The 27,445-nt window shown below is 47.2% G+C and overlaps 1 protein-coding gene across 1 annotated transcript in view; it reads left to right on the forward strand.

Annotated features, from left to right (window-relative positions):
• PRPF6 (pre-mRNA processing factor 6) overlaps positions 1 to 27,445 on the forward strand; it is a 214,455-nt gene that overhangs the window by 24,150 nt on the left and 162,860 nt on the right. Inside the window, exons 2-4 of the mRNA XM_086932789.1 lie at positions 10,945 to 11,110; positions 11,593 to 11,711; positions 20,012 to 20,090. Of these exons, the coding sequence (XP_086788915.1) occupies positions 10,945 to 11,110; positions 11,593 to 11,711; positions 20,012 to 20,090 (364 nt within the window). The remainder of the gene's footprint in view (positions 1 to 10,944; positions 11,111 to 11,592; positions 11,712 to 20,011; positions 20,091 to 27,445) is intronic.

Below are 27,445 nucleotides of genomic sequence, written 5' to 3' on the forward strand. Positions count from 1 at the left end.
TTGGTATGAAAGGCCAAAGCGCACTATCTACAATCCAATGTGGGGGTGGAAAGAGGACATTGCTGCAATATGTAACTCGTGGAGAAACTGTTACTATATACGGAATGCCAGCTCTCAAGCCGCAGCAGTCGTGGTTATTCAAAATAAGATAACTACTGTTAGAAAGCAAAGTTAATATGGGAATAATAGCTGGGACAGGGGTACCTCTTAAAGAACAAGCCAAATTAGGGGCCGAAACGTTACAGGCTCCATGAAGCATGACTTGTTTACAGACTAGGGAATGTCCTACTGTGGAATCGCAGTCCTCCCCTGTAAGAAAAACTTCATTATCAGTGCACCGACATCTGTAGCTGAAAGGTAACAGCCATCTTTTTTTATCTAAATATTGCTATGGGGCTCATATCTCCCAACTGGATGATGCTTCATGCAGCTGAATCACTCTCGGCTACCGAAAGTAACTGTTCTAATTGTTCCCTATGTAACAATGTGTATATGGCATCTTTCATGGACATCAATTTCTGTTTATCAGTCAAACTAAACGGCAATACCAGTGCTGAAGCATTCAAATAATCCAATGGTACATTTCAATTTTTTAGTGTTTGCAAAGTCCAAGCAAACTAAATTACAGAACGTAACTGATTTTGACCATGATACAAAACATACACTCATGTTGAACAATGTCAATGACAGACGATACAACATTATCTAAAGAATATATACGGGAAGACAGTGGATCAGTGCTGTTATCCACCACTGCAAGGACTTTTTCTAAATTTGCCTGGTCAATCTGGCAGAGAAGCACAGCAGCTCCCATCTGCGACAGTTTCCAAATGTCATTGTATGCGGAATAAATAAAGACTTTGGACCTAAAAGAAAATCAGCCAAATCGATGTCACCTGACAAATGAGAAAGGTGTTGTTTCACATACGCCAGTGTGGAATGTTCCAACCGTTGCTGACCTTATTTACCCACTGAAAATGTGGTAACTGTATTCAAATGTGGGAAGTATGGATCAGGTCAACTTTGTGTAAAACCTTTTATAGTAATCAAAATACGTAATTGACATGCATTTGAAGCTGTTGGCCACACTAACCATCCTAAGTAATAATAATGACGTGGAGTGGGCTGGGTCACAGCGATCTTTTAGTGTTACCACTTGTTAGTCCAATAAGTCATTTAGGTGTTATAGATGTGAAGAGCGGTTGACTGATGTCTGATTCCTATTGAGCCGTATCACCAGTTGAAGATTCATCATTTGTAATCCTCCGTGGTTCACAAAGTGTGGCTGCCGATCATATGGCTGACCGCTACCCCTCCAGCATTTGTTTGGGTGTTGGCCCTAGGTCTTCATCCTTCCCTCTGGATTTTGGGCGCCGAATTCTCGTTGGAAGTTTCCCATTCCTAGGTTCCGTGTCTTGTTGGAGGGCTGCCTCTATTGCTTCTGTTGGTGTGTCGAAGAAGTGGATGATCTGGAGCTTTGCGGGATAGAGGAGTGCATATTTCAAATTGAGAGATCAAAGCTGCTACTTGACTCCCTGGTAGGAAGCACACTTCTTTTGGACCTGGAAAGTGTAATCTGGGAATAATGAGACTTGTGCATTGTCATGTTTGATCGGTGCTTTTTCGGTTGCCGTTTGTAGGATTAGGTCTCTATTTAACCCCTTCGCTGCAGGGGTTAATCCCCCGCTGTGCTGGGGGGAGAGGGCGCGCACAGCGCCCCCATGCTCATGACGAGCTGAGCTCGTCATGAGCTACTGCGCTCCTGTGCTCATGACGAGCTCAGCTCGTCACAGGTGTATTGCCTCCCGTGGAACGCTCAGCACAGCGGGGGAATTCTCCCCGCACCTGAGCGTTCCACGGGCCATGACGAGCTGAGCTCGTCATGAGCACCGGAGCGCCGTGGCTCATGGCGAGCTCAGCTCGTCATGAGCATTCAAGGTGTTAAGTATACGTGCGACTATAGAGCGAGGAGGCAACCCATGTGCTTTTCTCCTGATAGAACTCTGTGCGCCCTTTCCACACAGAAATATTCCGATAACTCACCTGGTCTCGCTACTGTTTGCAACCTGGATTCCATATATAAGGTAGTTTTCTGGCCCTCACTGTGTTTAGACAGCTCTATTATGCTGATATTATTTTGTCGTGAATGTCCTTCTGCATCTCCCATTATTTCCTGAAGTGTCAATTCTTGATGTTTAAGTTGTTCTACTATCTCTTTGCCAGGGGGTTAAGTCTAGGTGATTTGTTTGTCTGCCAGTTTCTTATGGTCTCCTCTAATTAGTGTGATTTTGGTGTTTAGCGAACCAAGCTGTTGTTCCATCGATGCGCGTGAGTCTTTGATTTCATGCAGTATTATATCCAATTTCTCAGTTTGTGATCAGCCTGCGGTCGGAGGCGCCATATAGTGCTGCTGACAGGGAGAGTGTTTATGATTAAGTGTGCTGTCCCTTCAGGATCTAGCTGCTTTCCCTAGGTCGGCGCCATTGTCCTACAGCCTGCTCCTTTGCAACCTCTTGTGGAATGCGTGGTAGGGTTTCGTAGATGTATTGAACCTGGGTGTCGGGCGGCCTTACGATTGATTTATGAATGTGGATTGACAAAATTGAGGATTCTTCTTTTTCTATTGTACTTTACGATTGTTAGAGTAAGTACGCCATCAACTTTAACATTGTCTCAGATGGTGGAAGCTCCCATAACTGGCGGCGCTAAGGATTGTCTTCTGTCGTTTTATGGTACTACTTACGGTTATATTAGTGGAAATCTTAGTTGCAGAACACTTATTCTGGTAATATAATTTCTTAATTTATTAAATTCTGACAAGTTTGGTACATGTGGGCCTTTCCTTGTATTTCCTTTACACCAGGGTATGCACTTTCATATCCGGGTGATTTTCAACTTGGCCTAAGTACAAGTCACATGGATATCTTTGAACTTGACCCTACACATGGGTGTACCTTTTTCTTTACTTTTCTAATATAAATAGTGTGTTATACTTTGAATCGTAAATATTATTGTCTTCTTGGCTTGCAGCCCTGAAGAAGTCGAAAGGCATGATATGAATGCCAGACGAAACACGTGTTGGCTGCTATCTTTGATTGATGGAAACCAGAATTGAAATAAATGAAAATGATGCTGTAACAACATACCTTGGTGTTGTCATAAAGGCGAATACACTACTTTGGATATAAAGTTGGACACTTTAAAACCCAAAATACTGTGGGCAATTGCTAAAATAATTTTGGACTGAAGAAAGATTGTTGTATATACGTTATAGGAATTGCTCAGCAAAGAATTATTTTGAATGTATTGAGCCTGGGTGTCGGGCGGCCTTATGGTTGATTTGACCCTTTATTGGTTGCAAGCCTGTGCTGTGCTTCTGATTTTCTACTTCTGCCTGCCTTTACCGGATGCATTCAACATAGGGGGGTGTAGTGTCTCCAATTATTAGGTCTCTGGTGTATAGGTGAGCCAGATACTGTTGGTCAATGTGTATGGTTGAAGGCAGCGGTCCCCGGGTAGCCCACATTGTTGAAGAGAAAGAGTTATGCTGCACACTCTGGGGAACCGGGTAAATGGTCCTTGAAGTACATAGAGAGACTCAGCGGAGCCTGCATTATGGGCTGCCTGGTGTGTATTCCCCCAATTAGCAGTCCTGCTGGAGTTTGGATCTAGGTTCCAAGCTTCCTTCTCGGTGGTCTTTGCTGCATTAATGGAGCTTAGTTTCACAATCTATGACCACACAGATGATCTTCTAAGACCACTTCTGACTGTCTCACTTTCATTGGGGGTATCACAGTCTCTGCTGCCTTAGAAGTGGTCTCCCAGCGCGCCCAGCAGCCCAGAATCTCTATCCTGTATGGCGGTAACCGGCTCCTTAGTCTATTGTGTGAGCCAGATTCCGGTATTGAGTCTTAGAATCTGGTTTGGGCTCCCCGTGATCCTGGCGGAGCCTTCACAGTGGTGGTAGTGGGGCTAGTAGGGATTCTGAGGATGGTGTTTCCCTCTCTTAAGCCAGTTCTCGGATCCGGTCCTGCAAGCCAGTAGCACAGCAGTGTTATCGCGGTCCGGACCGGTCCTCCCAGCACCTCCGCTCCTCCCTCACCATGGCCACAAGGCAGCTCATTCACCGGATCAGCTCAGAGTGACTGCCTGGGCTGGGCAGGCCGTTGCCCCTGGTCACAATCTCCCTCCGGGGACCCCTCACTCTCTCTTTTCGCATGACGCGCTGTCCGGTGAAGTACCTCGTGGCAGGCCGTGCGGCGGATTCAGAGTGCGGAGTACCTCCGGGGGATGTGCCGGCCGGGCTTAAGGTGGAGCCTGCCACTCGCCAAATGCCTGGTCTGATGGGCGGTTATACAGGACGTGTCTCCAGGACAGCTGCTTCCATGTGCTTGTATAGAGGTCTCGCCCAACTTCTGCTGTAGTAATATCCTTGCGTCGGCTACTACAATCCGGAGACATCACTGAGTGGTTCGTCTTGGGAGTGGAGTCGAGCAGGTTGATTTTCGGTTTTCATTGAACTCCGGGTGCGAAGGGGGTTGCCGTTTTGTGCAGGCTGTGCCCTGGCCGTCAGTTCACGACTCAAAGAGCTCTCCTCGTTCTGCCATATGAGCCCCTCGGGATAGTGTAACAGCATTACACCAGATTGGGCCGATGACTTGTGCAGCCGGCCGATCTGAAGGAGATGCCAGACCCCGGGTCCAGAGCTGTTTGTCTATGCGGCCGCCATCTTCAGCAGTTAACCACGCCCCCCAAACTGCAGTATAAGTATATGGAGTCCAAAATTCACAACTGGGTTTCGTTTTAAAACAAAAATGGATATGAGGCATTACCCCATGCTCTGTTACTAAATTGATTTTTCAAATGAGTTAAATCACTGGTACCAACTCCAAGATTTCTTAGAAGCCTTGTGATTTTAGTGAACAGATGCTGCAGAACCAGCACCCCACTCTCAAAGTATTCCAGCTCCAGACTTTACTGCAGTTCACCATCTGCACTTGTATGGGCAAATTAATATTTTGGCTACAGTCCGATATGGAAGGTATGATCAAGGTTTTGACATTTGCAAACAGTTGTTGTTGTTATATTAAAAAAATTGCCTCGCCTCATGTCCATTAAAGCTAGGTGGGTCACAAATGTTTGTTGTACTAAAAATTGGGTCTTGGTTCTATGTTTTGCAAGCACAGTTCTTCTCCTGTGAATGCATTTATGATACTAAGCATATTTTTATGCGTTTGTTCTTTTTTTCATTTTTTTTTATATGTAAACGTATTTTGTCTGCATAAAAAGTGTCCTGCAATTGAATTTAAGCTGTTTGTTCCGTGAGATTTAAAGAAGTCTTTCTGAATTTATGATCTTAGGAATTCAATTGGGTACATCACATTTTCAAATAAACTAAAGAGCCACCGTGCCCTGTTCCTGCATAGTATCAATAATCCTCCTTTACTTTCGCACGGTCTTCATCGTGCGTTTCATTTAAAGGTTCTCTATTGCTAAATACTAGAAATAGATAGATATTTGGAAAGGATTTCTCCTGTTTCCTTGGCGAACACACCTAAGTTTGTGTAGGCTACTGCTCTAAGACCTGTTATAAGGCAGTTTCCTGATTGTTTCTAATTTCAGCTCGTTTTAGGGCCCAAAAATGCAAAACTTAAAAGAAAAAAAAAAAATCTTAACAATTTCATTTGAATATTTTAAGTCCTTGGCTCTTCTTTTTCCTTTCATCATTGTAATGCGAGTGGCTATGATTAAAATCTTCTTTAAGAGTTTCAAATCTTAGTACGGTGTAGATAACATGCAGGTTTCCCAATGTTTTCAGCTTATGGATGTTTATTCTTCTGGAGGAATAAGTAACTGCTTTAGATTTAATACGGCGAGGCAAGGCTGCCAATTGATGTTTTTGTAAAGGAGAGGCAAGCCTTGGATCAATTTTGTGTAGAGAGTGGGATTGCATCTGAGCATTTGTAGTTTAGTTTGTCATTTAACATGCTTTCTCACTGCTACATGAACAAGTGAGTAAAAAGCCAAAAAATGTAAAGGTGAAATTTAAAAAACAATGGTGTACTTGACTGGGTACGTCTGAGGACACATTGCTGCATAGTAGAGAAGAGATGAGAGTTGCACTGTGGTCAGAAAGTTAAATATGAGTGCCTCCTGAGAATACAGTAGAGTGGTGAAGCAACAGGAATTATAAACATTGAACAAAAAAAGAATTCCTTTTTGCCCATTCAATTGGGGAAACGAAAAGCCAGCATAGTGTTGTAGCACAAGAGAAATGCCTGGAATTTAAGGAAGCAAACACGCTTGGAAAACACAACTTCTTTACCTACGAGGAGTAGCAGGAATAGGATAATCTGCTCCACTAGGAGAACCTCCTAGGGAAAAACACTTGCCAGCGGTTAGGCGCAGATTGCAGTTGTGTTTGAATTTTAGGTTGAAGCAGCAATGGTACCAGTTTTAAGCTGTTTCTGATCTGCAGGATTTATCAGGACATCAAGATGATTTTAGACCATGAGACAGTCAAGCGATTTCCAATAGTAGACTGGTGATTGTTCTTTAAATGAAGGGCCTGATTACGATCTTGGCGGGTAGGGTTACTTCGTCACAAACGTGACGGATATCCCGTCTGCCAAATTACAATTTCATTATATCCTATGAAACTTGTAATAGGGTGGACAGAATATCGTCTGTGACGGAGTCTCCCATCCGCCAAGATCCTAATCAGGTCTTAGTAACACATTTGAGGGCAGCTGATTTGCTAATGTTTTTAAATTTTATTATTTGTACATTATGGTAGTAGAGTTTGATTTTTCTTTTCTGGATGCTTGGTCTTTTGTGTGTGTCATTATTTTAGAAAATGGGTGAGTTCTTTTTTGTCAATTGCCATTTTTAGGTCCTACCTATTAGACAGCGCATGCTTTATCTGTTGCGAGACATATTGTTAGTGCGCCGTGGGCTGCCCATTCCTTGCCATTGGTTGGCTTATTATCAGTCTCAATTGCTTACTACTTATTCATTAGTATGTGTTGGCTTTCTGTTCTCATTTTTGAGTTTGTCTCTCCTCTTCAAAATGGATACACTACTTGTGTCCTTCCTGGGCTCTCGTTGCACTCTTCTCCTTTTCTCGTTTTGTTCAAGCACTCTACAAGAGTGCCTTGGTTTCAAAGCTATTGCCCATATCTACTTCGCCCCCTCTGCCGCGCTTGCTGGTGCTGCTCTTTTTCTGCCCAGGTGTTTCTCCCAGCCCTCCACCTTGGTGCCCATGTATGCTTTTACTGAGTACATCATCTGTTTGGCCCCCTACATTGGCATTTCCCACAGTGCCCTCTGTGTTGGATCCTTCCACTTGTGCCCTTTGTGTTGTTTCCCTAATCCTTGATTCTGCATACCCGCTCACTGCTTTATTTCCTTTTTGCTTACATGTCCAACCTTGAATCTGCAAACAAAATATAAAAAAGCATGTTTTTCTTTTGAAGGCAGGTGTATGTGCCTACAAAATGATACAGCCTGACACATGAGCTTTTTTAGGGCTCGTGACCTACAATGCGCGCAAGCGCATTGAGGGAGCGAGAATTCAAGTGCTCGAAATCCTCGTCAAACCAAGGGCTTCTTGCTTTGCGTTTTTCATTAAGTTCACGTGAATCACGTGACCAAACAAGCAAGCGCATTAACGGCCGCACAGCACATCAAAGGGCTTCGCCCAGCGTGTGCTGTGCGGCTTCTCCTCCCCTAATTACCAGCTTCCCCCATGTCTCCCTTGTGTGCTTCCCTCGTAGGCTCTCCCGCCCCCATCCGGCTTCCCTCCGGCCATTTGCCACACTCCTTGTTTATTTTTTCTTGTTTTTCTCCTCTGGTGAATCAGCACAGCGCCTGCTTCTCGGACGCTGTGCTTCATGTTTCGGTGAGCATTTGCATTTTGGATTTATTTATTGTTTTACTTTGGAAGCTGTGCGCCTTTTAACGATGTGCCCACTTTACTTTTTACCATCACATCTAGGATGTTCATGTTTCAGTTGGCATTTGCATTGCAGATTTATTTATTGTTTTTCTTTGGAGGCTGTGCACCTTTTAACGATGTAACCACTTTCCTTTTCACCATTGCATCTTGTTTCCTGATTGTGGCAGCCTGCTCGCCCTCTGCTGTCTCTCCCTTCACCCCGCCCGACTACCCCTCCGAGATCACCGCTTGTATGTTAAGGAATGTTCCCAAAATTACAGGATGTTAAGCCGATGCCGAGACTCAAACACCCACGTCCGCAGCTCTTATCACACGCCCTTCACAGCATGTTTGGTGCCGTTTCATTGCTTTAAATGTTGCCAGATGGAGTCCTGTAGAAGCTCAAATGCTGTTCCAGTCACATTGCGTTCCGCCTCTTCCCACCCCTTCACCGCCTTCATTTTCACCATCGTATCTTATTTTCTGCTCGCTCAGTGCGTTCTCTCCCTACCCCTTCACTCCTCTGAGATCGCCGCTTGAGTGCCCAAAATCACAAGACACTGCTTTCATTTTCACCATTGCGTCTTGTTTCCAGCTCATGGTAGCCTAGTCACCCTGTGCCGTCTCTCCCTTGCCATTCACCCCTCCCCACTACCCCTCTGAGATTGCTGCTTGTATTTCAAATGATTTGCCCAAAATCACAGGACACCGCTTGCTCTTCAGTGACTCGGCACCCTAAAAGGTTCCAAGTCTGGGTTATAGTAGAGGACTGGACAGTGATATGTAAGATCTCAACTCGTAGTAATGAAGACTACTAGAAGATATATTATCTGGGTATGTCCACCACGTCTTGTCTTCCTAGTCGCAGTCATTGGTAGACTGGGGGAAAACTTTCCTTCATGGTTGTAAAGAGGGGCTATTTGAGTAAAGGGGAGATGCCATGGGCAGTAGCGTAACGAGCATTGATGACTTCTATTGGCTTAGCCAATGTTTCTTAGCCATGTTGTAACATGGCTGAAAGTAAAAAAAAATCTTTGAAAAAAACAACTGTGTGACAGCCAACGTTGACCTTGTCATAGCGCTTTTTTAATTATTAGTGATTTCAATACTCTTTAATAATTTGTTGGCCGAATTCTCACACCTAATGTTATTTACTCCTGACCTCCCAATGTTTCCTCGGCAAAATCCTCCTCCGCTAACCCCCTGCTGGCTCCTCTTAACAGCCTAACTGGCAAACACGTGTTTGGCTAAGCAAAATATTTGTACCCCTGTTGTGTAGCAAAATTAAAATAGCAAAACAAGATTAAAACAAAACAACACGTGGCAAAAATATGCATGTGTGTTTTTTACACATGGAACTTAAATTTGCTGCTTTAGCGAGTGCTATTGTTACAGTGTTTTACAAGCACTTTGTGCATGCTCGGATGCACTGCACAGTGCACGTGAACATACGTGTATACGGGTCTATCGAATCCAGCCTATATTCTTGGAAGCGCTGACAGTCTGCGTTATGCACACTATGTACTTTAAACCGACTGGATTGGGCACAGCACACTATCGCTTGACACCAAACTCTAGATGAGCCCTTCGGGCTTCAAAAACACATCTCATGTTTGTATAAAGTGCTGGTAGTGTACATTCCGTGATGATTTCTAGTCTGACTGTACTGCACTATGAGCTGCAGCATGTGATATAGAGGCTTTATGCTCACAGTGAGATGTGCTATGGTTTCCTAGGGTGCTATGCAGTGCCTAGTGCAGTGTGGGACCTCATTGCCAGGCACACGTGAGACATGCCATTGATAACTATCTCAACGCTCTGCACAGTAGTGTTCTTACTAGAAGTACTCTGGTGAAAAATAAATCGGCTCTAGACCAAAACAGAGTTTGGACGATTACCTGTGCCAGTATCCTTGCCACTGCACATATCTCGGACAAAAAGCACCTGGTCTGCTAGCACTGCTGCACTTTGGTATTACATATCCAGATTTAATCCTATAGCAGCGTTTCTGACTTCAGCCCTTATCTTATGCACATATGGATCAGGAGATTGTGTGAGCGAACCTGTTCTGTTTGTTTTATGTACTGTGCCACATGAGTTCTAAATCTGCACCCAGAATGGGCACACGGAGTATACACATGAGAGGCAGCTAATTGGGGAGCCCGATTTGAGTGTTATGGTGGTCTTAAATAGCAAAAATTCTAGCGCATTACAACACTGCAAAAAAAAAAGCCAACATACATTCCTCTTACCTATAAACGCTTTCAATTTGAAGTCTGAATGTACAGTAAAATGTGACTAGATAAGAACAAGATTTACAGGCCTGTTTACAGAAAGGGAGCAATATGAAGGATAAGACCTCACTGTAGGAGAGTAGGGTCTTCTTCCTATGGTTACCCCCACTTTTTGCTGTGCTTCACTGGTTAGTGACTGATTAACATTTTTTGCCGTGTTTTTTTGTAAATGACATTTTATATTTATATATTGTTATTGACAATGCCAATAACGATATATAAATATAAAATGTCATTTACAAAACCAATAGCTCCAACTTTCCTACTGCGAGACCTATTGGCAACGCCAGTGCTTGTTTATTCTTCATTTTTAAAACCCATATTGCCCAGCATTAGGGATGCTGTGCGGCATAGTTAAAATCATTGCCAAAGCTAGTAGGTCCCAAAGGTGGGACCTCTTGGCTTTGATAATGCTTCTTATAACTCTGAAACCAGTTAAGGCATGCAAGTGTTTACAAAGTGGGGAGAAGGGTCACTAAAGGGACATCTGAACTACAACTGGGTTGTCTTCATTACTTGTTTGAAAAGCTGAAAGTTTCCCATGGTGCGGGTGTGTTCTGAAAGTGGTTCCACAGGCAGGCAGTACAGAAGCTGTCTGCTGTGAGTCCCCAGCAGCTGCGCCATATAATGCGTCCTCAGCTTTGTATGTCCTCGAAGGAACTGTATCCCTACAAGACAAATAGCAATCCCTCTTCTTTCCATCTTGATTTTCAGTGCTACTGGCTTTACCACACGGTCTGATATTGGTCCTGCTCGAGATGCTAATGACCCTGTGGATGATCGCCATGCCCCACCCGGGAAGAGGACTGTTGGGGACCAGATGAAGAAGAACCAGGCAGACGATGATGATGAAGATCTCAATGACACCAATTATGATGAGGTAACTCTGAAACGAGGTGTAATGATACTGGCAATTAAAGGCTTCTTTGAGAGGAAAATACTTGAAGTTATATATGATTATACCGCGAGCGGTCCTCCTCACCCATGATTTTTGTCCCTTTCTGCCAGGGGGGCGGGGGTGGTGGTCTCTTCAATAGTTTACTTAAAACCACTAACCGTACCTAAAGTGAAACAGCTTCTTTTACATTTCTGTTCAAACGGGAAGTAGAAAATATTAACAAGGTATTAGGTTCCTGGCTACAGGGTGATTCTTCCAGTGGTGAGTTCTTATGAGTCAGAGCACAGTGTTTCCTAAGGGAAGTAGGAAAAACAGAGCACAGCAGTGACACAGATGTGCATAAATAACTGTATAACTAGATTGCACGGTTGAAGGGCAAAGTTGTTTTGACATTTTTTAAAGACTTGAGGACTCTTTGTGGCATGTGAGCTAAGCTCATTTAATGCTTATGACTTTCTACTTAGTTCAATGGCTATGCCGGCAGTCTGTTCTCGAGTGGACCATATGAAAAGGATGATGAGGAAGCAGATGCAATCTATGCAGCCTTGGACAAGCGAATGGACGAACGAAGAAAGGAGCGAAGGTATGATGCTTTACAACTCCCTTTTCAAGTTCTCCATCCACATTATCACACCTACGTCTTAGATATTTCTGAGTTTGCAACAGATGGTTAGCCTATTTGTGCTAATAGAATATATCTTCCTTAGGTTGGTAAACATAATGATGCAGCTAAACTAAGTTTTGATACACGTTTTAGATGTGTCTCCATTTGTAACTTTATGCCTCAGAATCACCACTCCTTTCCTGTCAAATGTCATACACATAAACATTGATAAACGTGCTCTGGTAGTTGTTGGGTTACAGGAAGGTCTTGGAACTTGAGTTCATTTATACAAATGCCTTGTTACCTTCTGCTGCTTCCAGTTTTCTGTTTCATTGGAATGTAATAGCTTATCACACAAGCATGTAAGTGAAACTGTGTGAGAGCCAGTGACGCCTTGATTAGCATGGGCCAGTGTCTAACAAGTAAATCTCACCTACTTGGGAACCAAACGCTCTGGAAAGTAAAGACAAGATGCACTGCCTACACATGTTGAAAAAGACATCATATTTAGCCTACAAAAAAACATTGCAGTTCGGAGTGTTATTCACAAAGAATTTGATGGTGGCGATATTGAACCACAGAAAGAGTCGTGAAACTGCATTTTCACTTTCAGTGCCTTGTTGCCCGAAGAAGCTGAGAAGCCCTGCGGAATATGCTAAATCAGTGTTTCTTAACCTTTTGACTTGTGTGGACATTATCTTAATCATTACTGGAATCTGGGGACCTCCAATGAGTCCTTATTGGAATCCAGGGGAACCCGGCCTAAGCAATTTAAATGATCAGAACACCTAAACCATTAAACCAATCATGGAAACAAGTATTTATCAAATGAATGATGAAATATTTTATGTAATTCACACACAAATATAAAAAATAAACTTTTTGTGTTTAAAGTATTTTATTCATGTAGTGACACACCAAAACAGGTACACAGCAGCATAGAATCGGCAAATGGAAAAAAGCAAGAATCGGCATGACACAACATATTAATGCAAACACCCCTCCCCCCCGCCACAACGTTCCACAACCCCCACCCAACCCTCCCCCCCACCCACCCCACCCACTGTCCAGTGCGCTGCAAACCAATAACCTACACCTCGAAGCTCCAGGTGATTGGGGAGGAGGGCCTCACCCTACTTAGTGGTCCGTCGCCAACGGGCTCGTAAGCCGCAGGAGACGCAGGTATCTCGGGCAAGTGAGCTCCTTGAACTCTGTAAGCAGCAGTGAGTGAAATGGTTGCCATAGGTCATTAAATTGCGTTACATCCCCAGCCGCCACTAAAGACATTTTCTCCATACCCAGCACATGCCACAGTCTATGGAGCCAGCCCGTGACCGTGGGTACCGTGTCAGTGCGCCAATATATCAAGATGTTCTGTACGGCAGAGCCAAGGGCGATGGCGATCTGCCTACCTCTTCTAGATTTAAGGGGGTACATTGGATCATTCGGAAGTCCTAGCAGGGTGTACGCCGGAAAGCGCGGGAGTTCTATGCCAAAATTAGAATCAATGTCATCCAGTACTTCCTTCCAATAAACAGTTAAAAGGGGACAATCCCAGAGAATGTGCGTGAGTGTACCCCAGTGTCCGCACCCTCGCCAGCATGTATCAGTCTTGCAGTGGTCAAACTCGTGGATTCGCTCAGGCGTATAGTACCAATAAGTGGACACTTTGGTGAAGGTGTCAGTGAGGCCCATGTGATATCCAGAGTGGCGTGCCCTATACGATATGTGGTCCCACTCCTTGGGGCTCAGTGTCCTCCCAAGTTCCCGTTCCCATCTAGCCCTCCCGGGATTATGAAAGTGTGTCGAGGGGAATTGTAAGAACTTATATAAGTCCGAGATTCGTTTTGAATCTGATTTACGGGACAAAAGCCATCTCTCGCACAGCGAAAGCTTCCTGTCCGCCACCTCCCGCACCTGGGGCTGGAGAGCCCAGTGTCGGGCCTGCATATAGCGATGTCGCTCCGTTTCAGGGAAAGAGAATTCCTGTCGGAATTGAGTGAATGGAATGACCCCCTCAGGGCCATACAAGTGACATAACGCCCTGCATCATGCCGGTCGCCAATGGGTGAAGGCCCCCCTCTCCATTCCGGGAGTGAAGGCAGGGTTATCCACCAGTGGCGAGAGTGGCGAAGGGAAAGTAGTGAGGTCATACCGGAGGCAGGTCGCGTCCCAAACCCGCAAAGGCACCCTAGTAATAAAGGAGGCGTAGTGATTCTTGGGGCGGTGGATTCGGTGCAAGAACGGTATCTCCTGCAGGGGCCGCCCTGCCACTGCCTGGTCCTGGAAAAGCCAGTGCTTATCCGACTCCCACCTGCACCACTCGACCAAATACCTCAATTGCGCCGCCTGAAAGTATTTACGGAAGTCCGGAATGCCCAGACCTCCGGCCTCAGGGGACAAGAGGGAGAGCGTCCTGCGTAATCTGGGTTTTTTCCCCTGCCAGATGAAGCGGGCCACATCCGACTGCAGCTGCTGAATCCAGCCCTTCGGTGGTTGAAGCGGCAGGGCCCTGAACAAGTAGAGCACCTGCGGCAGAATAGTCATCTTGACGGCAGCAATCCTACCCAGCCAGGAGAGGATGCCGCGGTTCCATCGGCCTAGTTCGTGCTTGATCTTAGCTCCCAGGGCCAGGTAGTTAGCCGAGACCATAGCTGGCAGCGTAGGGGCTATCTGAATCCCCAGATAAGGTATCGCTTCCGAGGACCAAAGTAATGGGAATCTATTCTGCAAGTACATTTTGGTGTCAGGTGCCAGGGAGATGTCCAAGGCCACCGACTTTCCCATATTTACCTTGAAACCCGAGACCGCGCCGAATGATTCAAGTTCTTCCATACAGGCCGGTAGCGCTATCCGGTGGTTGGCTAGCGTAAAGATGACATCATCAGCGTAAAGACTGATTGTATGAGTAAATCCGCCCATCTTGATCCCCTCCACCGCCGGTCGTGCCCGCACCCTTTGAGCGAACGGTTCCATATATAACGCGAAGAGCAAGGGCGAGAGTGGGCAGCCCTGCCTGGTACCCCTCTCAATGGTGAAGGCCGCGGATGTGTGGCCGTTCACCCGTACCACCGGTGAAGGGTCCTTATAGCAATTGAGAATCATAGTGCAAAACTTTTCCCCAATACCCGCTTTCACCAGCACCTGTTCCAGGAAAGGCCAATGCACGCGGTCAAATGCCTTCTCTGCGTCAACCGCGAGGAACATCCGTTCACCAGGGATCCGGGAGGCCTTTTCTAGCAAATGGACCACCCGCTTTGTGTTATCCACCGTCTGCCGACCCGGGACAAACCCCGCCTGATCCGGATCGATAAGCCCGGGCAGGTGAAGCGCTAGACGAGTGGCCAAAATCCCGGTATAGAGCTTCAAATCAACATTCAAGAGGGATATCGGTCTATAGGACCCACAATGTTTAGGATCCTTCCCCGGCTTGGGGATGACCGTGATAGAGGCCCTCAGCAGGTCCGGCAGGATGGCTCCTGGTTCCGCGAAAGAGTTGAAAAGGCGGGTGAGGATCGGTGCTAACGATCCGCAAAAGGTCTTATAAAAAAGGGCAGAGTAGCCATCCGGGCCCGGGGCCTTGCCGTGTTTGAGTCTGGCAATGGCCGACACCACTTCCTCTATGCTAATGTCCCTGTTCAAGTGATCCGCCTGCACAGGCTCCAAGGAGGGCAGATCGACGGAGTAGAAAAGTAGGAGGTCATAGCCGGCACATCCGATGGGTCACCAGCGTATAGGTTGCCATAAAACCGTCGGAAAACGGCCGAAATACAAGCGTCGTCCGCTACTGCCGTGCCCGCAGGGTCGGAGAGCTCTTTCACCAACTGACTTTGCCTAGTGGCTCGAAGTCTATTGGCCAAAAGTTTGCCACAGCGATCCCCCCCGGTATATTAGGCATGGCGCAGGCGGAGGGCCGCGTATTCCGCTCGGTCCATATCCAGGGCGGCAAGAAGTTTCCTTGCTTCTTTAAGCTGGCGCCAGATCCTATGGGCCCCAGTCCTACGGTGGATCAACTCCAACTCCCGGACTCTGTCAGTGAGTTCCCCTCTCTTTATCTTGCGCTCCTTGTTTTCGGCAGCGGAAATCGATAGAAACTCTCCCCGGAGGACCGCCTTCAAGGCCGCCCACTGCGTGGCCCGGGTGGTATCCGCGCTATCATTGTGAGCCAAGTAGTCACGGAGCACCAGCTCAATACGGTCCGTCACTGTTTTCCTATGCAGTAAAGTGTCCCTGAGGCGCCAAGTCCTCGCCGGGCTCGCCGTGGTTGGCATGCAGAAAGAGGCCTCAACTGGGGCGTGATCGGACAAGGAAATTACTCCCATGTCCACGGTTGACGCCAAAGCCCGCACTGGGGAGGTGACCAGAAGATAATCAAGCCTCGGGTAGGTTTTGTGCGCGTGGGAGTAGTAGGAATAGGCCCTGTCTGCTGGATGCATATGACGCCAAAGATCTAGGAGGTCCACCTCCGCTAGCCTAGCTTTACAACTCGCAGAGAACGCCCCTACTTGCGGGGAGCGCTGCGCCGATCTATCCACCGCCGAGTCAAAGACCAAATTAAAATCGCCCCCAAGGATAATATGCCTATCCGGCGAGGCGGTGATCTCTTCTACCGCAGACTGCAAGAACCGCTCCTGTTTATCGTTCGGGCTATAAAGGGAACCTATCGTGAATGTAGTGCTCCCTACCTTAAACCTGTGTGCCAACAATCTCCCTTTTATGTCCGCAGTCTTGTGAATGTGTTCTCCTTTGAAGTGCCGAGCCACCAAAATCGCCACCCCTGCTGTCTTGGTAGTACCAGAAGAAAAGAATTGCATCGGGAATTTACAGGAGCGCAGCCGATGTGTGTCCTGTGGTAACAAGTGTGTTTCCTGAAGAAGGCATATGTCTGCCTGGGTGTTTTCTAGCAAGGACAGCACTGCCCACCGCTTAACAGGATTGTTCAGACCCCGAACGTTCAGGGTCACAACTTTAAATATGTGTGGAGGCATACTGGGTAAAGTAGATAAAGGCGGTAGCGGTCAGCATGGTGGTCACAGTGGGCGAGCAAACCCCCCACACCCTGAACAACAGAACATCCTGCCAAAAATCACAAGCAAAGCCAGTCTCCTTTGCGTCGTGCAGCCCAACAGCCGCCCGGGCCCCTGATGCCACCCCTTCTCCCCCCCTGCCCCACCCATCCCCCAGCTCCACTGCCACTCTCGCCTCCCCCCCCCTACTAGGCAGGACCAGGTAAAGAAAAACCAGCAAAGCAAAAAATCGTAGCACAGCGCACTGGACAACCCCAACTCCCTCGACCCCTCCCGGTTCCCCAACATAACCCCCCTCAGTCCCAGAACTCCGTCCCCGACCCCCAGGAAATGGAGTCGAAGGGACCATTGTCCAAGCCTAGCCCAAACAGGCGAGTCTATGGAATGTCTCAGAAGTGGACGTCCAGCCACCACACAACCCCCGCTCCCCCCCCACCCCCCCGGGCCCCCAAACCTGCAGCTCAGCAGAAAGCGATGACGATCTCCCCCCGGAGAACTTTTAGGCTGTCAAGGCGACTTCTCCAGCCGCTGTCTCTCTGGCGACCTCTCGCACAGCGTTGTCCATTTCCGCCCGAATCGTAGGTGAGTCAGGTCGCGCCGAAGAGGTCGAGCTCCTACGGTCAGGGACCGACTGCCAGCCATCCCTGGTGATCCGCCGGCGGCGCGGCGTTGGTGCATCCCCGTCGGTCGCTGTGATGCCCAGCACAACACAGGCGTCCTGGAGGGAACGTAGCTGGTGCAATGTACCGTTCCAGGGGAAGATAATACGAAAAGGGTGCCCCCACGAGTATTGAGTATCATGTTCCCGCAAAAAGTCAGTCACAATTTTAAAGGACTTCCGTTTCTGTAGAGTGACCACTGAAAGATCTTGATAGAGGGCCACTCTATGACCTCTGAATTCCAAAGAAGGCTTGGTGCGGGCCACTCGCTGAATTCTCTCTTTCAGAGGAAAGTCCGGCAAATAGGCTAGAAGATCGGGAGGGGGAGCCGGGGCCCTGCGGCGCGGGCCCACCCTGTGTGCCCTGTCGATCCTGATAGGAAAATCGGTCGGTTCATCCAAGATATACCGGAACAGGTCTTGCATGTAACCTGCTGCGTCCTCCCCTTCTTCTCCGAGAGGAACACCCCGAACCCTGACGTTGTTCCTCCGGGAACGGTTCTCGAGGTCCTCCACGTGGGACTGGAGATCAATCTGTTGGTCCCGGAGTCTGATCACTTCTTGCTGGAGCTGCGTGATCTCATCGCGGGCGTGTCCCGACTCCTCCACTGAGGAGACCCTCTCTCCCAGGCCATCAACCTCTCTCCGGATCTCTCTTACTTCCCCCGCAACCTCCTGCTTGAGCGTCTGGAAGTCCTCTCGTAGGGAGCTAAAAAGCGACTCAAGGAACGACCTAGTGACCGGTGGCTCCCCTCCGCTCGCCCCCTGTGAGCTGCTGGACTGACCTGTAGAGCTCGGACCGCGGTCCTGCCGTGCAGCGCCTCTGTTCAGCATTTCCGGTAGGGTACGGTCCCCCTTCTTGCTTCCTCTCTGGCCAGCCATTCCGGGCAGCGGGCGAGGATCCAGTCACCACCAGTGCCAGCGGCGTACACTCCGTCTCCAAGCCGCCCAGTGGTAGTCCGACCCCAGTGATCCGGGCCCGTTGTGTGTTCGCCCCGTCGGTTGCCAGCCGATGCCTGCAAATCCAAGCGAATGTAGAGGACCAGACACACGTGCCAGTCCCGGCCTTCGCACAACAGAAGTAGGACTAGATTTCCGTGATAGAGCCCTTGGACACAAAACTCCCAGCTGTCCCCAGCCTCCTCCAGGTCCCAGTAGGGCCGACAGCCAAACTCCTTAAGGTGCGACCAGCTAAGGTTCAGGGGAAGACAGTGTCTGTCACGCAGACTTCGAGAGACCAGGAGCGTAACCCTAGTTGTGTGGTTCCACGCCGTGTCCCCCTCCGTTCCAAGGTTTTCACAATGATGGAGTGGGAGAGGTCAACCCCACCGCCGCGGCCGGGCACCACGTAAATATCAATCACTCAGGGCTCCCCAACCACGATCAGCGTGCCCCACCGAGTCCTCGGCCTGTAGATCACCCGCAGTCAACGCTGCAGCTCACCGTACCACAAGGGGCCGGATCGTGCGTCTCCGTTGTAGTGGCCCCCCTCCAGTCAACGCACTTATAGGCCACTCGTCACACTGGTCGCCAGGGAGCGCACTGGCCCCCGACCTCCTCAGGCTCCTGACTGCCGGCCCCCAGTAACACCAGTCCAGGTGTGGATGTCAACCTCGGGGCAGCACCTCCGGTCAGGAGCAGGCCGATTCACACACCCAGCGCAGCCAGGCTCCAGGCTCCCCCCCCCCCTCGACTCCAAACCGCGGGGCCTGCCGATCAACGGGGCCAGCCGCACCAGTAGCGTCTCAGTTAAATGCCAAGCCGTGTTCAACCGCCCTCTTCGCGGCAGTCCAAGCAAGCTCCCAGTCTCCGCCACACCACCACAGTCCCACCTGAAGCCGCGGCTCGGTCCTCCTCCTCCGCAGCGGTGTCCCGGCTCCTTCACCGCCCTGCGTGCATCGAGGTCTCTATGTAGTCCATCGACCTGCGCTGCAGCGATAACGGGTCGATCTCAGCCCCGTCTCCTCCGGCGCAGTCACCGCGCCTCCACCTCGAGCCCCGGGCTGTAGTTGCGGAAGAGGGCGGGACAGGTAGCACTTCCGGCCGGGGCCGCTGCTTCCGCGGCTCCCGGCGTCGCCTCCAGGAATCGTCAGAAATGCCCCCTGGCACTGCAAAAGACCTCCAAGCGGTGCCCACAGGTTTCCCACCTCCTCCGCCGCCAATGGCTATCAGCGGTGGGGGGAGATCGGCGATGGAAAGGCAGGTGAAGGGCCTGGGTCGGAAGAGGTCGCCGAAGTCGCGTCCACCTACTCCGCCATCTTGGCCACGCAAAAAATAAACTTTTTAAGGGAAAGGTTGACGTTTTTCTAAATTCAATTGAGGCCACCCATCATCCATATGTTATTCTGTTTGATGCCCTTGGACTGCTCCCATGAATCAATCTTAGGATAGGATGATTTTCTAAGCAGTTGAGTGTCCCCCAACCCTCAGGTAGGTGTCGCAGCTCCCAAGGGTCCTCGGACCTCACATTAAGAACCGCTGTGCTATATGCAAAATACCAAAGCATGCAGTGTTCTGCGTGTCCAATTGCTTCCTTGTCCCTTACACAGATCACACTCTGGTTCAAGAAACATGACCATTTAATTTCCTTCTAGAGAGCAGCGAGAGAAAGAGGAAATTGAGAAATACCGTATGGAACGACCCAAAATCCAGCAGCAGTTTTCAGATTTGAAGGTAAGGAGTGATTGATTGTGCACAATCCGTGTGTCATTACTGCACACCCATATCTTCCGAATTCTCTACCTGATCACCAATCATTTAGACATGTCCACTCTCTGCAGTCACCACTGGCTTGGCATAACCTCTTGCAAATTTCTCTACATTATGTTTAAACGTTAACTCTTGCCAGACATTTTTTGACTGTTCTTGCTCAATTCATCTGGGCAAGCTTGCCACTGCCCTATACTATTATGATCTCCTATGTAGGAGTTTATGCATCAGACACTGGAAAGCTGGGTAAGGTACCTTACCCCACAGAAATAATTCAGGGGGTGGCCATTTAGTGTGCTGTCTTTTTCAAAGCTACCTCTCTGATTTAGCGTGAAGAAAGTTGCTAGTATGAGACTCTTGACAGGGAATAGCTCTGGTCACAGTGGGTTTTGACTGGAAATATCTGCGGTCTGGAGCTAAAGTAATACCTACCTATAGGTTGGGAGAAGAGGGCATCTCCAGCCGTAAAATTGGATGTTTCCCTTAATAAGTGTCCATTGCCCTGACCAGTACTCTGTTTTTCTCTCATGCTATCCTTTACAATTTTTGCTCACATCTCTACTTCCTCCTGTGCTGCTTCATGTATATACTTCCTTCACATGATTGCCCCTATATTCAAATAACTTTTCTCTTAGTATTTACGTTTCCAACACAAATCGTCTACCAAAATGAAAATACAAAAAGCTTTCTTTTTTGTAGGCATGCGCATGTGCATATAAAATGGTGCTGCCGGACATATAGGCTTTTTTGTTTTCTTCATTTTTTAAAGCCATGCTGTACAACATAGTTAAAAGCTTTGCGGAAGCTAGTAGATCCCAAAAGGTGAGACTTCTTGGCTTTGCCAATGCTCCTTGTAACTCTGAAACCAGTTATGGCATGCAAGTGTTTACAAAGTGGGGAGAAGGGTCACCAATGGCGTATCTGATTTACAAATGGGTTTATTTTATTTATTTATTTTTAGAGTTTTATATAGCGCGAACTTGAACCGATTAGGTTATCAGAGCGCTTTACATAGCACCAGTTCCGTTACATGTTATCAAAGCACTTTACATAGAATCAGTTACGTTACATAAGGAACACATTTATTTTTGTTCTAGTGAATAGGGTTATCTCTTCACACGGGGGAAGGGATACACCTGGCTATACTCCAACAGTCACACAGGCGACTAGTCGTTAAAGCTATATCTCTAAACACAGGGAGGGGATACACCTGGATACAATCTAAAAATCACATAGGATACTAGTCAATAGAGTTATCTTCTATCTACACAGGGGGGATATGACTGGAAATACTCTAAGGGTCACATAGGAGTGGTAGAGAGTACAAAGGTCCACTGCAAACACTAGTGATAAGAGTCAACTACATGTCTTCACTACTTGTTTGCAAGGCTGAAAGCTTTTCTGTGGTGCAGGTGTGTTCTGGAAGTGGTTCCGCAGACAGTACAGAAGCTGTCTGCTCTGAGTCTGAAGCATCTGTGCTATATGATGTCTCCTCTTCTTTGTAAGTCGTCAAAGTAACTGTATACCTGCAACACAAATAGTAATCCCTCTTCTTTCCATCTTGATTTTCAGTGCCACTTCTCTTCGCTTTTTTCTTTTGCTGAATCAATTTTTTTAATTTTCCACTTTTTATGTTATGTTAATTTTAATTTGTAAGGCGCAACAGCTACCCAAAAAGAGTTTTGCGGCGCCAGCTAAAAAGGAAAGAGAGGAAGGGTGGATTATTGCTTAAACAGCCAAGTTTTTAAACATTTACCGAAATTCTCATAAACGGTTTCATTGAGAAGCGATGCAGGGAGAGAATTCTGTAACGTGGGGCCAAAATAGGCAAAGGATCGACCGCCCATGCGTGGCAGTCTAGTTCTAGGAACAGAGAACGTCGCCTAAGTTGCAGAGCGGAGCAAACGTGACGGCAAGTAAGGGTGAACCAGAGCATGCAGGTATTGGGGGGGCCACTCCAGATCTGATTTTAAACATATAGCTCTGGCCTTTGTACTTAATTCGGCTCTCCATCCTGAGCCAATGAAGGTCATGCTTAGATTGAGATTGAAAACAAAACAGGTGATGGACCGAATATGGATCAATGTCACACATTCACCCCAGTTCAAAGATCTGGGCCTAAATCCATCGTTTTTTTGCACTCCACACCACCCTGGGTTAGACAATGGCGATATGCAAATCAGCTCTGACCCTGTGCCCCATGGGAACAGTCCAGTCCGAACTACAAAAGCCATGTCCTTCCCAGAACGGAATCAAGCATCCGAGGACCGGACCGGTTTCGAGGTAACACCTCTCATCAGCCCGGCTAGCTTGACTCCAGTGGTGTGGAGTGCCTGGGACCCACGTCTGAGCATCCCCAGCGCACTTATGGCGGCAATTGCAAACAAAACAGGTGATGGACCGAATATGGATCAATGTCACACATTCACCCCAGTCCAAAGATCTGGGCCTAAATCCATCGTTTTTTTGCACTCCACACCACCCTGGGTTAGACAATGGCGATATGCAAATCAGCTCTGACCCTGTGCCCCATGGGAACAGTCCAGTCCGAACTACAAAAGCCATGTCCTTCCCAGAACGGAATCAAGCATCCGAGGACCGGACCGGTTTCGAGGTAACACCTCTCATCAGCCCGGCTAGCTTGACTCCAGTGGTGTGGAGTGCCTGGGACCCACGTCTGAGCATCCCCAGCGCACTTATGGCGGCAATTGCAAACAAAACAGGTGATGGACCGAATGTGGATCAATGTCACACATTCACCCCAGTCCAAAGATCTGGGCCTAAATTCATCGTTTTTTTGCACTCCACACCACCCTGGGTTAGACAATGGCGATATGCAAATCAGCTCTGACCCTGCGCCCCATGGGAACAGTCCAGTCCGAACTACAAAAGCCATGTCCTTCCCAGAACGGAATCAAGAATCCGAGGACCGGACCGGTTTCGAGGTAACACCTCTCATCAGCCCGGCTAGCTTGACTCCAGTGGTGTGGAGTGCCTGGGACCCACGTCTGGGCATCCCCAGCGCACTTATGGCGGCAATTGCCAACAAAACAGGTGATGGACCGAATGTGGATCAATGTCACACATTCACCCCAGTCCAAAGATCTGGGCCCAAATCCATCGTTTTTTTGCACTCCACACCACCCTGGGTTAGACAATGGCGATATGCAAATCAGCTCTGACCCTGTGCCCCATGGGAACAGTCCAGTCCGAACTACAAAAGCCATCGACATGGCTTTTGTAGTTCGGACTGGACTGTTCCCATGGGGCACAGGGTCAGAGCTGATTTGCATATCGCCATTGTCTAACCCAGGGTGGTGTGGAGTGCAAAAAAACGATGGATTTTGGCCCAGATCTTTGGACTGGGGTGAATGTGTGACATTGATCCACATTCGGTCCATCACCTGTTTTGTTTAGATTGAGATTGAGGCAGTTCTGGGAACCTGACAAATCAGTCTGGCGGCGGAATTCTGAACCACCTGCAGCTTGAGTGTCACATCCTTATTTGGCCCCAGATAAAGAATGTTACCGTAGTGCAGTCTAGAAGTAATAAAAACCTGGACTACGGTTCCCTGGGTAGGGCTGGGCAATATCAAGATAATCATTTTAGGCCATTTCAGTATGGTAAAACAAGTTGCAGCCACCTTCAATGCTTGGTTTTTCATAGATAGTAAATCATCTATGATGAAGCCTAGATTGTGAACATGGCGAGAAGGCGGAGGAAAAGCACACATTTCAGTAGGCCAATGTCGGAGGGCCCCAAAGATCTTTATTCTTCCCCAGGATCAAGACTTCAGTATTCTTACCATTGAGTTTGAGAAAATGTGCCTGCATCCAAGATGAACTATTACTCGTTCCCAGCTGTAGAGCCGATGTCTCAAATGCTCTCTCAGCAGAGAGAGAGAAGATAATCTGGGTGTCGTTCGCATAGGAGAACAGGGACAACCCAGCCTCTTCTGCAATGATGGCTAAAGGTCTGACATACACATTAGTTAATAAAGGGCTTCTTAGTTAAATTTGTGGTTTTTCCTTAAACATCTATGGACTCTCTGGTTTTATAGGTTTCTCTTATGGTTACACATAAGTGTGTCAGGTAAAAATGCTGCAAATTATCAAAATATGCATTGCTCACAAAATTAAGCATTATCAGTACATTCTTTGACATCTTTCTTCTCCGGATTGTGTCTGAATGTTCTATTTTTAATTTGCGGAACTATACACTTTCCAAATTTGCATTGTCACAAGTTAAACAGTTAAATCTAGACACCAAGCTTTACATTACACAAATCCGCATAACATTGGGATTCCTTGCTTTGTGGCCTTTAGAAAGGGTAACCTAAAGGGAAAGGGAGGGGGTTGTGTGCAATCCATTATAGCATTACAACAAATTCCTTCACAAATAATTCCCCTGATTTTCCTATGATTAAGCCTGTTTCAAATTATGTGTATCTTAAAGCCCTTCTTAGCCACCACCATTTGAATTATGGTCTGAGGAGGGAGTTGGCAACCATAGCATTGCTATCATCAACAGAAACCTACGGGTCCTTGTCATTCATTTTTAATAGAGATCCATATTTTTTTGGTCTAGACATGTGAGGTTGTATGGAGGAACATTTCTCCATTATATTGCTAAACATGACCATTTTCTTAACCTGGTCCTTTTTTTTGGGGTGCGTAGTGCCTCGCCACCAATTCATGGCGAATCTGTGGATTGCTAATAATAACAAAATAGCTGCAAATCTTTTGATCCCACACGGGACCAACGTATTCGATTTGGCATCCTATCATGATTAAAATAGTGTGAGCAATCTCAGTCCAGTATGTTAATTCGGGGGGCTGTGCCTGACGAGGTTCAAAAACTCAGCGTGGGCTGCTCCGCAGTTTGGGCAGTTATGAGATCTGTGTTGCTTCTGTAGGGTAAAATATGCTCTGTACGGAAGCTGATAGTGGAGAAATGTATGTCTATGATTCATGGAGACATTTCTAATTTGTATATAACAAAATAACCATTTTGTCTCAGTCAAGGCCTCCCCAATCTCAGATTCCTGACCATGTTTCTAAATATTTTTGAGGCAGAGGTTGGGGTGTCAACTAAAGCGTGGATATCCATCTTGTTAAGTGAACTGGTCTAATTATCTTGGTTCACAGCTCCAATCCAGGTGTTTCCTTTAGGGACGTGGGTATTTTCTCCCACACCATATTTCTCAGGTGGAAGTATGTAAATATGTATAGTGGGGTTGGGGTCCATCCACCCACTGTTAAATTGCTCCATTATGAGAAATTATCCTCCAAGGTGGAGGTGTCCCAGATATGCCAATCCTGCCTCCTCTAGTGTCTGTGTGTCACCTTGTGCACTGTGGTAAGTTGTAGTAGTAGATTGTGGACCAAAGGGATCACTCGTGAGTTAAAAATGGGATTCTTGGTCCTAAAACAAAGGTTTGTTTTCCATTGCCAGCATGCATCAGCCACCATTGTAACCTTCCCCTGGGCTTTGCTAATCCACTTGGTAGTAGTGATCTCAGAGGGGTGTTGTAAGTCTGCTCTATCTTCAATATAAGATATTGGAGATGACTTTTTGGATGGTAGCAGTATCTAGCATAGTAACACTGAGTTACCAAGTAGTAACGCTCCAAATCGGGCTCGTCAAACAATCCCCCCCCCCCCCCCCCCCCCATTCACCAAAAGGCAATGTTATGACTTCCATCTTATCTGTGGCTGCTTGTCAGCCCACACTTGTTTCGCCAACAGAGAACAAAGGGTTTCAGAAAAGGTTTTTTTGAGTATGAGTGGTGTATTAGTAAATTGGTGTAGAAATTTTGAAAGGGCTGTCATTTTTACAGTTGTAACCCTCCCAGTCAGCTTCAGCCTGAATCTAATGTGGCATTTCAGCCATTCCACTGTGGGCCATAATGTAGTGTTGGCAAGAAATAAAATAAAGAACTACTATGGAAAAAATCAATTCTGTATCCCCCTGTATCACTACGCCTTAGTATTTGACCGAATCTTCCACCTATTTAACCAAGCACTCCAGTATAGTTTATTTTGTCGATTCCATCGGGGGACACAGGTCTGTGCTTTCTCCAGTTATTCGAGATTCGCTGAATTCTATCACGCCACTTATCAAGGAGGAGAAAATTATATATTTGGTCGTGAACAAACAAAAAATATTGTCTGCTCATCCTGAAACACAACCCCTTGTGGGTATGATGCTCCTCGAAATATCTAGCCAGAGGGTCCATAGCTAAACAAGAAGCATTGGTGACAGAGGGCATCTCTACCTAGTGTCTCTCCTAACAGGAAGCTGCTTCGATGTCAGTCCCATCGACCCACTACTTGCCTTTGGCTTGGAATGGAGCAGAGCAACTGTTTCCAGGCACTCTTCTCCGCAACCAAATTTACATTGTGTGGCCATATAGAAAGGCCATTCCAGGAAGTCAAAGGCCTTTCCTTCATCAAAAAAAATTTGCTGCTGCCTTTAACTTGCTTTGTAGGTGATGCAGGATCAGAAATGTTGTACTCCAGTTAACTGACATGCATCCATGTGGCACAAAGCCTGATTGGACCAGGAACACCTTGCCCTCCAACAGTAAAGACAAGCTGTTCTCCGTTACCTTCATCAGAATCTTATTATCAAGATTGAGTACTGTCCGTGGGCGATACAGATGATCATTTAGTCGGGTCAATGCCGTGTTTCAGCAACACTATTATTGCCTCCTTTAGTGAAGAGGGTAACTCTTCCTCTCTGAGTGCCTCTGTATTTACCTCTAAAATCTGTGGATCAAGGATTTTCTTGTATTCCTTCTAGAATTCCGCAGTTAGGCCACCTGATGCCAGCGCCTTCCCTCTCGCGAAGGTATCCATGGCTACATAATCTCTTCCAGTTATATTGGCTTTTCCGTAACTGTCCGTGATAGTCATCCAGCAATCGCATTCAAGGAGCTCTCAATATCAACCTGGGTTACCATCCACAGTCTGGTATGTAAGTGTGTGTAATATTTTACACATTATTCAGTAATCTCTTTACTGGTTATTAAGGGTTAGACACCCGCTCTCTCAATCTTCATTACATCTTTGACACCCACCCCGATTTGGCAGTCATTTTGGCAGAACGTTTGCCTGAACCATATTGTTGAGATCAAGCACATCTTCCTCTGTAAGTAACTTCTCTATCAGCCTGTTCCCTGTATCTGTGTAGAAATGTGTTCATCTTTAAGTTATGTGGTCTGATTCATCACTGAAGCCTTGCCTTCCAGCTCTTGTATTTCATGTTGTCATGACTAGTAATGTACGTATAACCTCAAAATGCCAGTATGCTTAGT

This window comes from Lissotriton vulgaris, chromosome 7, assembly GCF_964263255.1.
Source record: "Lissotriton vulgaris chromosome 7, aLisVul1.2, whole genome shotgun sequence".
In the NCBI taxonomy this organism is placed as follows: Eukaryota; Metazoa; Chordata; class Amphibia; order Caudata; family Salamandridae; genus Lissotriton; species Lissotriton vulgaris.